This window comes from Nannospalax galili, unplaced genomic scaffold (assembly GCF_000622305.1).
Source record: "Nannospalax galili isolate Female #2095 unplaced genomic scaffold, S.galili_v1.0 scaffold4950, whole genome shotgun sequence".
Taxonomy (NCBI): Eukaryota; Metazoa; Chordata; class Mammalia; order Rodentia; family Spalacidae; genus Nannospalax; species Nannospalax galili.
The window spans coordinates 5,835-17,403 of NW_008328220.1; the positions used below are offsets into that span (position 1 = coordinate 5,835).

The 11,569-nt window shown below is 47.9% G+C and overlaps 1 protein-coding gene across 1 annotated transcript; it reads right to left on the reverse strand.

Moving 5' to 3' along the window:
• Nucleotides 1-2,175: 2,175 nt before the first annotated feature.
• LOC103752483 (receptor-type tyrosine-protein phosphatase N2-like) lies at nt 2,176-10,819 on the reverse strand. Its single transcript, XM_008856319.3, has 3 exons — nt 10,727-10,819; nt 3,230-3,431; nt 2,176-2,215 (listed from the first exon to the last, which is right to left on the reverse strand). The coding sequence occupies exons 1-3, from the start codon at nt 10,803-10,805 to the stop codon at nt 2,191-2,193; spliced, it is 306 nt and encodes a 101-aa protein (XP_008854541.1). The 5' UTR covers nt 10,806-10,819; the 3' UTR covers nt 2,176-2,190.
• Between the last annotated feature and the right edge of the window lie 750 nt (nt 10,820-11,569).

The following is an 11,569-nucleotide window of genomic DNA, read 5'->3' on the forward strand; positions in this document are numbered from 1 at the left end:
GTATAACTGTATTAATTCAACTGTGAACCTAAAAATTTATAGCCAATTTTGAAAGAGATGTACCCTAGCTCAGAAAAATGTTATTGAATAGGTTAATGCTGTTGTAATGAAATGCTTCTTCTAATAAACAAAAAAAAATTACCCATGTGACTTCAAGACCCCACCCACCCCTCTAGAAGCAATGAACACCTAATTATAATACCTATCAATCACCACCATTTACATCTGCTGATCGGCCCCCAAAGGTGTGGTAGTAAGACTTTATTTGTGTAAGTCTTCCAATAAGCTCCAGGGGTAGGGAAACATCAGTAATCACCATTTCATAGAAAGGGAAACTGAGGCAGAAGCTAACCCTGGAATGAGGGAGCTGTGCTAGTAATGTTGAGGGGTCTCTGGTCCTGGCAAGGTGACAGTCGGTCTCCAAGCCTGATCCCACTCCCTGGATACCAGGCTTCTCTGACACCCCTGGCACCTGCCAGAAGGGTATTATGATCACAGCATTTGTGGCTGGTTATGAATCCAGCATTTGATCACTCCATGCAAACCCCATTTCATCATATCCCAGTTCTCTGCTTTGTAGATGTGACCTAATAAGAGGCTGGACATCAAATGATGTGTACAAGGTTTTAGCCAGGAAATGACACCTCTGGTATGACACTAGACAGAAACTGGGGGACTGGGTTTCTCTCACAACTTAATTCACCAAAACACATTTATTTAGGAAATTAAGAAAGAACTGTGCTGGGTGTGGTGGCACACGCCTTTAATTCCAGCACTCGGAAGGTAGAGGCAGGTGGATCTCTCTGAGTTCCAGGCCAGCCTTGTCTACAAAATGAGTTCCAGGCCAGCTGGGGCTACAAGGAGACCTTGCCCCAAAAAGATGAAAAAAGAAAAAGGAAAAAAAAGAACTGTGAGCAAGATCACTTCCTTCTGACTGAGATTCACAACTTCTCCTTTTGAATACGTAAATGCAATAGTTTGATCAAGACAGTTGTTTTGAATTGGATTTGCAGTGACAATACACTGCAGTAAGTGACCCAATGAGGGCTTTTGAAAGAAAGGGGATGATGGTCCCAGATGGAGTTTCATATGAGGAAGAAAAGGAAGGTGTCACTGAATGAAGAAGTTCAGACTGTCCAACATGCAAATACCCTTTCCGAAAACAATTGCTCAAAATGTACCCCAAGCAACAAAGAAATGAGTCAAAACTCAACAGGTGCAGGCTGTGGGTGGAGGCTGGGAAGGCTGTGGATGGGGTCTGGTAGTTCACCAATTTCAGGTTCAATGTGTCATTGGCTTGTGCTCTGACATCACAGCCTCAAGGGCTGTGGGTCTCCCATGGCATCTGTTTACTCCTAAAACCCAGGCACAGTTTCCTGATCCAGTCTCCCCACACTGCTCTGATGGAAATCCCACTGTGGCTGGGATTTCAGATCACTGGTGTTTCGTGCTGGTGTCTAACAGGAGCTGGGCCACAAGCCTGACAAGAAAATTACTGAATAAGACTTTCCCTTCTTCCTACAAAAAGTTTTATAGAACCATATAATACCACTGCTACCTGAGTAGATTTTCTACATCCTTAAGATTTACATTAAGAGAACACAGGTTCTTAAGCAAGAAACTCCAACTGGTTAAGAAAGTTTTATAGAGACCACCTGGCTAAGTCCTTTCACAGGGCCATCTCGGGTCACCTACAGAGACTGAGCACCCTGCAGATGTGACCACACGGGGCCTTGGCTAAGGCAACTAAGGAACTGTTATTTGCCTTTAACTTATTTATTTCAAGTTTCAGGAGCTGCTCGTGGCTCACAGCTACCAGACCAGCTGGGGCAGGGCCAGGGACATGGAGGCTGTGCCTGTTGGTCATGAACCTCAGAAGTTGTGTGCAGAACTCTGCAGGTCTGTGAAATGGGCTTGCAATGTTCACACAGGGTTCTGAGGATATTAGTTTTCTTCTTTGAATTAATCTTAATTTTCACGTCTCTATAATGGCTAAATATTCACTTACAGTCTGAAAATATGTCCCATTTCATACCCAGGTCTCCATAATTTTGTATATACTCTACTTTTTTCTCAATCTGGGGATTATGAGATTTTTCCACATACTCTTCCAGGTGGACAAAAGTGCATTTCATAAACAGAAAGATGACAGTGTGACTCTGGCGTTATCTTACCTCCTCATATACTGGGTCATCCTCCTCTGAGAGTCTGTGATCTGTAAGAGATAGCAGCCTGTTATTCAAGTTCCTGAAAGATGTCCTCATAAGGTGTCCCAATGCATGAAAAGATGGCCACTGAGAATCCTCCTATACCAATGAGGTGGGACACCATTGGCCCCATTTTTACCACAGAGTAACACTTTTCTGTTCATAGCACTAAACAGCATCCTGCAGATTGTGAGACAGAGGAAGGTTTTGCTAGCCAGGCTCAGACACAGCACGATGACCATGCCAGCTCTACAGCCTGAACAACATCCTGTGTTTGCCGCAGCATGAAGGACACGGGGGACTCACTTCTGTCCCAACCCACAGAGGAGAGCGTTGCAGGTCACATCTGGTTTTCAGCAGGCTTTTGTGTGTCTACCATGAGCAGGGCACTGAGCTCACAATCTTAGAGGCCTGCCTGCCTGAGTGACCACCCCAAGTCCTGCTGCTGTGTGGGTGAGGCAGGGCAGTTACTATCTGCTGCCCCAGCAGCCTCAGAGGTGGATGGAGACAGTTGGATGAACCCCTTTTTCTTTATTGCTCAAATATTTGACAGTGCACACTTGCATGACCCAAACAAAGACACTCTCACTCACTCCTTGGTTTTCCTAATCCTGAACCCCAGCACGCAGGAATCAAGCCTCTTCCCTGAGAGCAATTTGCCATTCAACATAATTGCTCTGGTAGGCTTAGTTTGTTAAGAAAGCTTTTAGAGGCAAAGGTTCAAATAGATTAAAAATCATTAATACAAATCTCTCCCCAGCAGAAAGAATGCCTTATGGCCTGTGGAGCAGTTTGCTTCTCTCCCTAGAGCCCCCTTTCTCCCCATTCACCCCTCCTTGTGTCCAAACCCTTCCCCATGCCTCCCACCCCTCCCTGTGACCTCACCACTGCCTGCGGCCACACCCCATGGCTTCTTTACCTTCCCATGGCCTCACCTATTCCCCGTGGCCTCCACCTCTCCTCCCTGCACCCCTTCCATGACCTCCTCCCTTCCCTGTGGCTGTCAAGGAGCAGGAGGTCACCTTGGAGCACTGCTTCCGGGCCATTCTCCTGTTCTTGTAGTTGTCCCTCGGCCCCTCTCCCGTGGCCATCCTGGCCTCCCTGCATGGTCGCCTTGCATGGCTCCAGCAATTGCATCTGCCATCTCCTCCAGCTCCAGGGGGCCCAGGCATGGCACCTCAGATTGCTGCTGCAGGTCCTTCAGGAGACTCCGCAGGAGCATGTCTAGGGCACAGAGGAAGTCATGAGTTGATGCAAAGGATACAACAGGTACCAGGCCTTTGGGGGAACTCTTCTGGTTTAGCTAGACATAGAGAGCCCCCAGAGAAGGAAGAATGTACTGGCCGACAAGAGAGGGAGAGGAAGGCCTTGTCAGCAACAACATGATCATCTGAGGCAAGAGCTGGCATCCTGTCAAAAAAGCCTACAGGTTATCAACAAATAGTAATAAGCTGCATCCCTCTGACCTGAGACAGAAAGTGGTTATAAGATAAAGGGATAGTGTGGCCCACACTCCACCAGCTCACTCCACCCAGATGCTGAAAGTGGGCAGCCATCATATTTCTTGATACTCATAGAGAAAAGCCTTAGCTAGGCACTCTGAGCAGTGTGACAATGTGTCCTGTGTGCACACAAAGCCTGATGGCCCCTGTGCTGTGTCTTTGGGAGAAGCAAGTTCTGCAGGTAGGCTCCCCGACAACCAGCCTATCAAATCCCTGCCAAAAGTGAGCATAAACACAGGGCTCTAGGAATTGTCACGCCTGAAGACAAGGACATGTTTTCCAAGGCAAGAGCACACGAGGCAAGCGACCGTTAAGGCCTTCCGAGCCACGACTAGAACGTTCTGAGCCACGTTCTGACTCTAGAACCATTCTCTACTCTCCATCCTGAGCAGGGCCAGCTCTGGCCGAGGCTCATGCAGGGCAGCCAGGAGGGAAGAACACCAAAGGCAAGACAGGGAGGTGCCATTCTCAAAAGACCAGGGGCATGTTAGAAGATGAACATTCGCCCACTTCCTGTGCTCCGGCCTCCAACACGCTCTTCTCTCTGACACTGTAGGAAAAGGAAGGCTCCATGGCGACAAGACGGGTGTGAGGTCTGTGGGCTGGCGTCTGCCTCACTACAACACAGATCTATGCTCCGGGTCCATCTCCTCAGTCTGCTTCTTTGTTTACCTGACAGTGAACAGTGAGTGAGGACACAGCAATGTTACAATCTGAGAATACTGTACAAGCGTTGTCCCAGGTCTGACCGGCAGGCACCTCTCTGTGGATGTTTCTCTCGCTCTCACTCTCCCTCCCTCCCTCCCTCTCTTCATTGAAGCAGGGTCCCACTGGTTTGGGTCCCATCCGTCATAAAGCCACAGGTGGCAGACATCCTCCACCAGAGACAGATGTGGGAAGGGGAGCCGAGGTGACCCTGTTCCTGCACAGTTTTGCATCTGGGCAGCTTCTGGACCATAGTGTGCAATGGAGAGCAGGAAAATCCCCTCAAGCTGATCTGTCAGGGTCAAAGGTGGTGGAATTGAAGAAGTTTTTGTATAGGTATACAGGGAATAGGCATGCAGTGAGGAATTCCACTTTAAGGGAGAGCTGCCTGAGACCAAGCAGAGGCAGGCTGTGAGAACATGCTGAGAGTTCCCACTGCCACTATCAGAGATGCCCTGGAAGAATGCTGAAGACCCACAAGGCCATGGCTTCAGAGGAAGGGTCACCCAAATGCAGGACTATGAAATATCAATACCCTGAGAGGATCAGGATGGCCCAGGAATTTAGCTGGTGCTGGAAAACCCTCAAGAGAAATCTGGTGGCATGGTTCAGTTCCTGTACACACAGTACCCAGCAGCTCATACAGGAAGAAGTGAAAATGTGACTGTGACCCCCAACAAGCAGAGAGAATGAGGCTGAGGGTGCACAGATGGGTCCGCACAGGCAGGAGGGTATACCTGGTCAACTCGGCAGGGGCACGGATGGGCATGCAGGAAATGAGGGGTAAATCTGAAGGCAGAGAAATTGCTAGTCTGAAAAGTGGAATGGAAAAGAATGTCCAGAACCCTGGCAGCTTGTGAGGCAGGGCTGGGCAGCACAGATCCCCGGCAGCCTGAGGGGCAGGGCTGGGCAGGCCACACTATGGCTGCAGCACAGCGGAAGGAGAGTTCACAGATCTCTGAGAGCCATGGATGTCCCAGACTTTGTGAAGAACATGGAAGATTCCAGATGCTCAGTACATTGCAAGAACAAACAAAAAGAGTCACCAAGGGTAGCTCAGGTGGACCTTCTACAAACCAAAGCTACAGCAGACACGGCAGAGCCAGGAAGATCTACAGCCCAAGGACAGCACTGGCTCCTTACAGTCCAGGGCTCAGGCTTCAGTGGTTCATAAGAAATGAAGCACTCTCAAACAGGGGGACATAGACCCTTCTAGACATCACAGTATAACAAAACACAACAAAACCCCTTGATGTCAGAAAAGGACTCCTTCTCCAGAAGCTGTTGACCAGGGGTCGCATGGACCCTCAAACAGTACTGGCCGTTACCCCTGCTCTTGGTTACCCACCAGAACTTGATGGTGAGACCCTATTGCTGAAGACACTACATACATGAGCTGTAGAACAAACAAGAAGAAACCGGCTGGTGCTGACTTCAGAGCCTCATCTCTACTGGCTAGTGTTTACAGGGCTGGAAGGTGCTCTGCATGCCACCAGAAGGAAAAAATAATCACCGACCTTACCCAGCTGTGAACCCTGTGACCTACAACCAAAAACTGGCCTGGCAAGATGTGCCCATCGGTGCAACAGTGGCACAAATATTATGGGACTAACCAACCATTCTCTAATTGAAAAGAAAGTCTGCTTCATAGGATGGAGTCCATCCTGACACTGATATCAGGCTTAGGCACCTGAAGCTAGACAGGTCACAGGACATAGGAGAGTCCAATACTAGTTTTCTACTAAATAGTTATCACATTAAACTGACTCCTAATGACTTATTGTTATATACACAGACTAATGCATCTCTCAGCTCTCACCAGAGAAGTTCCCTTATGCAGCAGATGGTGATTAACACAGAGACCCACAACTGGCCAGTGTGCAGAGATCAAGAGGCTGCAGAGTGCTCATCTCTGAACAGGACAGCTATTCACACCTCTGCCTCCCAAGGCTCAGGGCACGTTACCGAAGAGGGAGTGGGAAGACTGTAAGAGCGAAAGGGGGTGGACAGCCACAAGGAGACATTTCCAGACAGCCGGTCAATTACGCATACACACTCACAGCAATGGTGACGGCATGCACAACCCACGGAAGGTCAAATTCGAAAAAAATCTCAGCGCAGATAAGGAGAAGTGGGTAAGAAACCCCAACCCAACCTGAGGAACTACTGACAACCAATGGTTGCTGGGATGGGGAGAGACAGCCTTTCAAGGATGGAATGCTTGGTGGGTTAATCAGGCTTCAGTGGATGGACCCACACTAAAGGACATTTGAGGATACAAATTAGACTCTACAGGCATATACGTGTGTGGGTGTGTGTGTGCCCGTGTGTGTGTGTGTATAAATTAGAGTACTATATATATATTAGAGCACATTAAATTGGACAGGGGAAGTAAGGGCTCTGGAGTGCTGACGATAGGGGAGGGTATCTAAATACCATCAAATTGTATTGTATGAAAACTGCAAAACTTCAATAAAAAGGCATGTTTGCTGGGTGCAGTGACACACATCTTTAATTCCGGCACGTGGGAGTCAGAGGCAGCCTTGCCTGTATAGCGAGGGCCAGACCAACTGGGGCTACAAGGAGAACCTGTCTCACAACAACAACAACAACAACAACAACAACAACAACAACAACAACAACAACAACAACAACAACAACAACAACAACAACAACAACAACAACAACAACAACAACAACAACAACAACAACAACAACAACAACAACAACAACAACAACAACAACAACAACAACAACAACAACAACAACAACAACAACAACAACAACAACAACAACAACAACAACAACAACAACAACAACAACAACAACAACAACAACAACAACAACAACAACAACAACAACAACAACAACAACAACAACAACAACAACAACAATTTGGTATCCGGCATTACACATATGAATAACTTGAAGTGCTAAAGGGAACATTCAACTCAGAAGTCATAGATAAACATTTTCCTATAATGCTAATAAAACAGCAGCTGGTGGCCTGAAGACCTGCACTTTGAAAATGAGGAACTGGAGAAGTACCATGGGTACGTGGGCAAACACTGGGACAGGGACCGAAGCCTGCCTTCTCTTTTCCTCTTTTTCTCTGAAAGACAGCTGGCTGGTAGGGAGGATTCATCATCCCCACTTTAGTAGAGTTCGAAAACACATGTAGCTGGGCAAACACAGGGGCGAGATATCTGTGCCCTCCTCCTGTGCTTTCCATGCGCCTCTGACGATGACAGTGCTCAACATGGGCATCTACATCTCAGCAGAGGAAGAATTACACATATGAATAACTTGAATCCGGAAAGGGAACATTCAACTCAGAAGTCTGTAGCCAGACCTTTCAGACACAAAGGTCATAGATAAACATTTTCCTATGATGCTAATAAAACAGCAGCTGGTGGCCTGCAGACCTGCACTCTGAAAATGAGGAACTGGAGAAGTACCATGTGTACATGGGCAAACACTGGGACAAGGACCGAAGCCTGCCTTCTCTTTTCCTCTTTTTCTCTGAAAGACAGCTGGCTGGTAGGGAGGATTCATCATCCCCACTTTAGTAGAGTTGGAAAACACATGTAGCTGTGCAAACACAGGGGCGAGATATCTGTGCCCTCCCCCTGTGCTTTCCATGCGCCTCTGACGATGACAGTGCTCAACATGGGCATCTACATCTCAGCAGAGGAAGACAAATCTTCAAAAATGCAATGCTAGCACAAAACTATCTAATGGAATGTTTATTCACAGTGTAGCAGGAAAAAAACTTCCTATAACATCAACCAATGATAAAAAGAAAAAAATCAAAGAGGGGCAGGGAGACGGCTCAGGAGTAAAGTGCTTGCCACGCCAAGTTGGGATCCCCAGCACCCATGTAAAAATCCTGTAATCCCAGTGGTGAGGAAGGCAGAGACAGGACAATTCCCACAGTTCACTGGACAGCCAGTCTAGCCAATGAGTGAGCACCAGGTTCAATGGGCGGTGCTGGGAGGCTCTGTCTCAAAAAAAAAAAAAAATGGAGAACGACAAAGGAAGACAGTTGAAAAGGAAGAGTTGACACCCTGGCCTGCACAGTGCACACAGGGACAGATGCATCCATGACCACATGTACTCCTCTCCTCCCTCTCTCTCTCTCCCTCCCTCCCTCCCTCTCTCTCACATACACACACACACATATACACACATATACTCCATACATACAAAAAACAGGCAAAGAGAATTGAACAGAAACTTCACAAAAGAAGCCATAAAAATGACCAATATGCTCATGAAAAGATATGACCACAGTCAAGCATGATGATGCCACAGCAACATGTCCTGCCACTTCTGACCAGGTCATGGGAGACAGAACATGTTTTGGAGGGACATGGAAAAGCAAGAGGCTGCCCATGTTGCTGAATTCCAGGATTCTTGGGAGCCGTTCAGCAATCACTCATGGAGGTGAATGCACGTGCTGCTCACTGGGGACACTGCACTCCTGAGAATTCACTCTGCAGAGATGAAAACCACATCCACAAGAGGCTCATAGTGTGCAGAGCGATGCCACACATAACATCTCAGCAAAACCTGCCAAGGTTCAGTGTCTGCCTAGGAGAAGGGATGGCCAGGTCTGGGTGTACCAGAGGCAACGAGAAATGAAGCTGGTGTGGGCAGAAGGGCAATGTTCCTTGGTCCACACTGAGGGAGGGTTACAATCACTAAAGGACAGTCCATACTGAGAGAAGACAGGTCCCTGATGAGCTCATAGGACCCCTCGTTTCAGAACAGCAACCATTCACAACCTGGATGGGCAGAGGGCAGGCAGGAGATGGTTGGGGAGTCACCTAAGCAACCACTCAAAACACCCCTGTGCACACTTATATCCAAGCATCTCACTCTATGTAAATCCCACCTTAACAACAACAGAGGAACAAATTCTAAGCGATTTGAAGTAAGTTTGATTGGAGTCCAACATCTCAACTTTAAAGGAAAACCTGACTTTCTTTTGTGATTTTTCATTGCTAGAATGTCTCCATCTCAGAGTTCATGCATGAAAGTTCAGAACCAATTCTCCACCTTCCTGAGGGACACTAACAAAGTGGAGTGCTCCTGGACCATCACTGGGTCTCACAGCAACCCTCAGTCTAGGTAGGATAGGAAACATCTGCTTCCTATAAATAAGGGATGCAGGCTTTTTTACCCAGACTTTTCTTCTGAGCTACAGTTACACATACCAAGTTTATTAGTCCTTCTCCTTCCTCTGCCAAAAGGCAGGAACAGGTTCTGGATGCAAAAAGTGCAGTTATTGTGGAACAGCCCTTCGAACTAAACACACAGCACACAAAAGTTATATAGTCCCCAGAAATCTCCATACCTATACCACACTCATAATGGAGAACGATGTGCACCAACCACACCATGCCCAGGACCAGAGGGACTGTAGCACCATGCCACAGGTTCACAGATCCAGTCAACCCAGTGTATTCTATGCCCTACCTCAGCTCTGAGAGCTCTGATTCTGGATCTGCACGAACACGGCATGACACGTGTCTACTTAGAACAAGTATTACCATCAAGAGCAGGACGGGAGATGGTGCTCTGGGTCATCCAGACCCTCCTGGTCTTTCTAAGATGGAACTAAGACCCTTGCAGTGAGTTCCAGATACAAAGCCATGCACCTTTTCCCTAGACTAAGTTCCTCCTTCAGTAAGCTCCCATGATGCTGGCACACTCCCCATGGTTCTCTTGCAAGGAAGGTTCTTAGCAAAAGTTTTCTAAATATGCATCTGTCTCCTTCAGAGGGGGACTTCCTGTTGCTATCTGCTAAGTTAAAGTTTTGGCATTACTACTGCAAGTGTTTCTAAAACAGCATTATGTGGGGTTCAGTCTGACTTGGGAGGCTGCCAGCCTTTAAGTCTGCTCTGCCCACTGTGTGTGACATGCAGTGGATCCAAGCGTGGGTACTGAGCTGTCACACCCACATCTGTTCTGGGTAGGGCTGGCACTGAAGCATTCAATGCACTCACCCTGTAGTGAGGACCCTTCTCTTCTCCTTTACCATCTTTCCTCGGTTTCTGAATTAGTCATAAGTTCCTTATTCTAGCAACAGGACCATGTTAGCCCTAGAGGGACATCCCCTCAGGAACAGCCAGTTTCTAGACAGCAAACACCATTAGGTACATTTCAAATAACCCAAGCAGGCCAGAGCCCCTCCACCCGGTTCTGTGGGCCACTATTTGACCCCACCCTCACCCCAGCATCAAAGTAGTCCAAGGCCCCAGTACTCTTATGCTATTGGAACTGAACTGCATAGCCTGTTGACCTTACCTTGAGTTCCTTCATAACCACAGGTAAGAAACTGCAGGGTCTCAGCCTCGTGATTCCTGATACCCAGCCTTCTCCACATGGCCCTGTTCAGCACACCTAAAAACAGTACCCTGTAAAAAGAAACACAGAGATCCATACTTGCCCACTGGAGACAGCTCCCAGCCTCTGGGGTGTTTACCAAGCCAACACACGCCTTAAGATAACTCCAGGCAGTGAGCTGGGTAACATGCCTCACTTTCTTACAGACTAAAGCAGGCCTAAACCATAAATAAGTCTCCCAAGCAGCTACTCCTTGACACAGGTGATGGGGCTGGAGGTCCCAGAAGTCCACAGGAACTCATGGCTCCCTAGTTCTGCCAGTTTGATGTCACATACCCATTGCTTATAGAAGGCATAGAAGACATATTTTGGAACTGATGGTGCAGATGGATCCTGGCTGGCATTGCTGTTTTGAAACTGCACTGCTGAGGGGGCCTCAGAGCCAGAGTCCCATCCGAGACCCAGGTGCCCGTGAACAGCAGCCAAGCACAGCCTCTCCAGCTTGGTAGTCCACGCATACCAATACTCTTCTCCTTCAGTGCTCATCATCACTGTATCACGGCCACAGATCCCATGCTCACAACAAAGGGTTTGCTCAGGCTCAAAGAAAATGAAAACAGGGGGGATGGACAGGAGGAACCCAATCAGGAGACACAGACAGCCATCCCCACCAGTTCCTGTCCTAGAGGGCCGCTGCTGCACATCTGGCAAAACCAGCTAGTTCCAAGCTCCTTTCTCCATAGAACAAACCAGTCAGCCCCAAATAATGACATTATGTCACCTTAGACATCTTAACCAGGGTCA

Coding starts and splice junctions, on each gene's coding strand:
- LOC103752483 (XM_008856319.3), bottom strand. CDS start 10,805: ATGTGGAGAAGGCTGGGTATCAGGAATCACGAGGCTGAGACCCTGCAG. Junction 3,432..10,726: donor TGGTTATGAAGGAACTCAAG/GTAAGGTCAACA, acceptor TCTGTGCCCTAG/ACATGCTCCTGCGGAGTCTC. Junction 2,216..3,229: donor CCCGGAAGCAGTGCTCCAAG/GTGACCTCCTGC, acceptor TATCTCTTACAG/ATCACAGACTCTCAGAGGAG.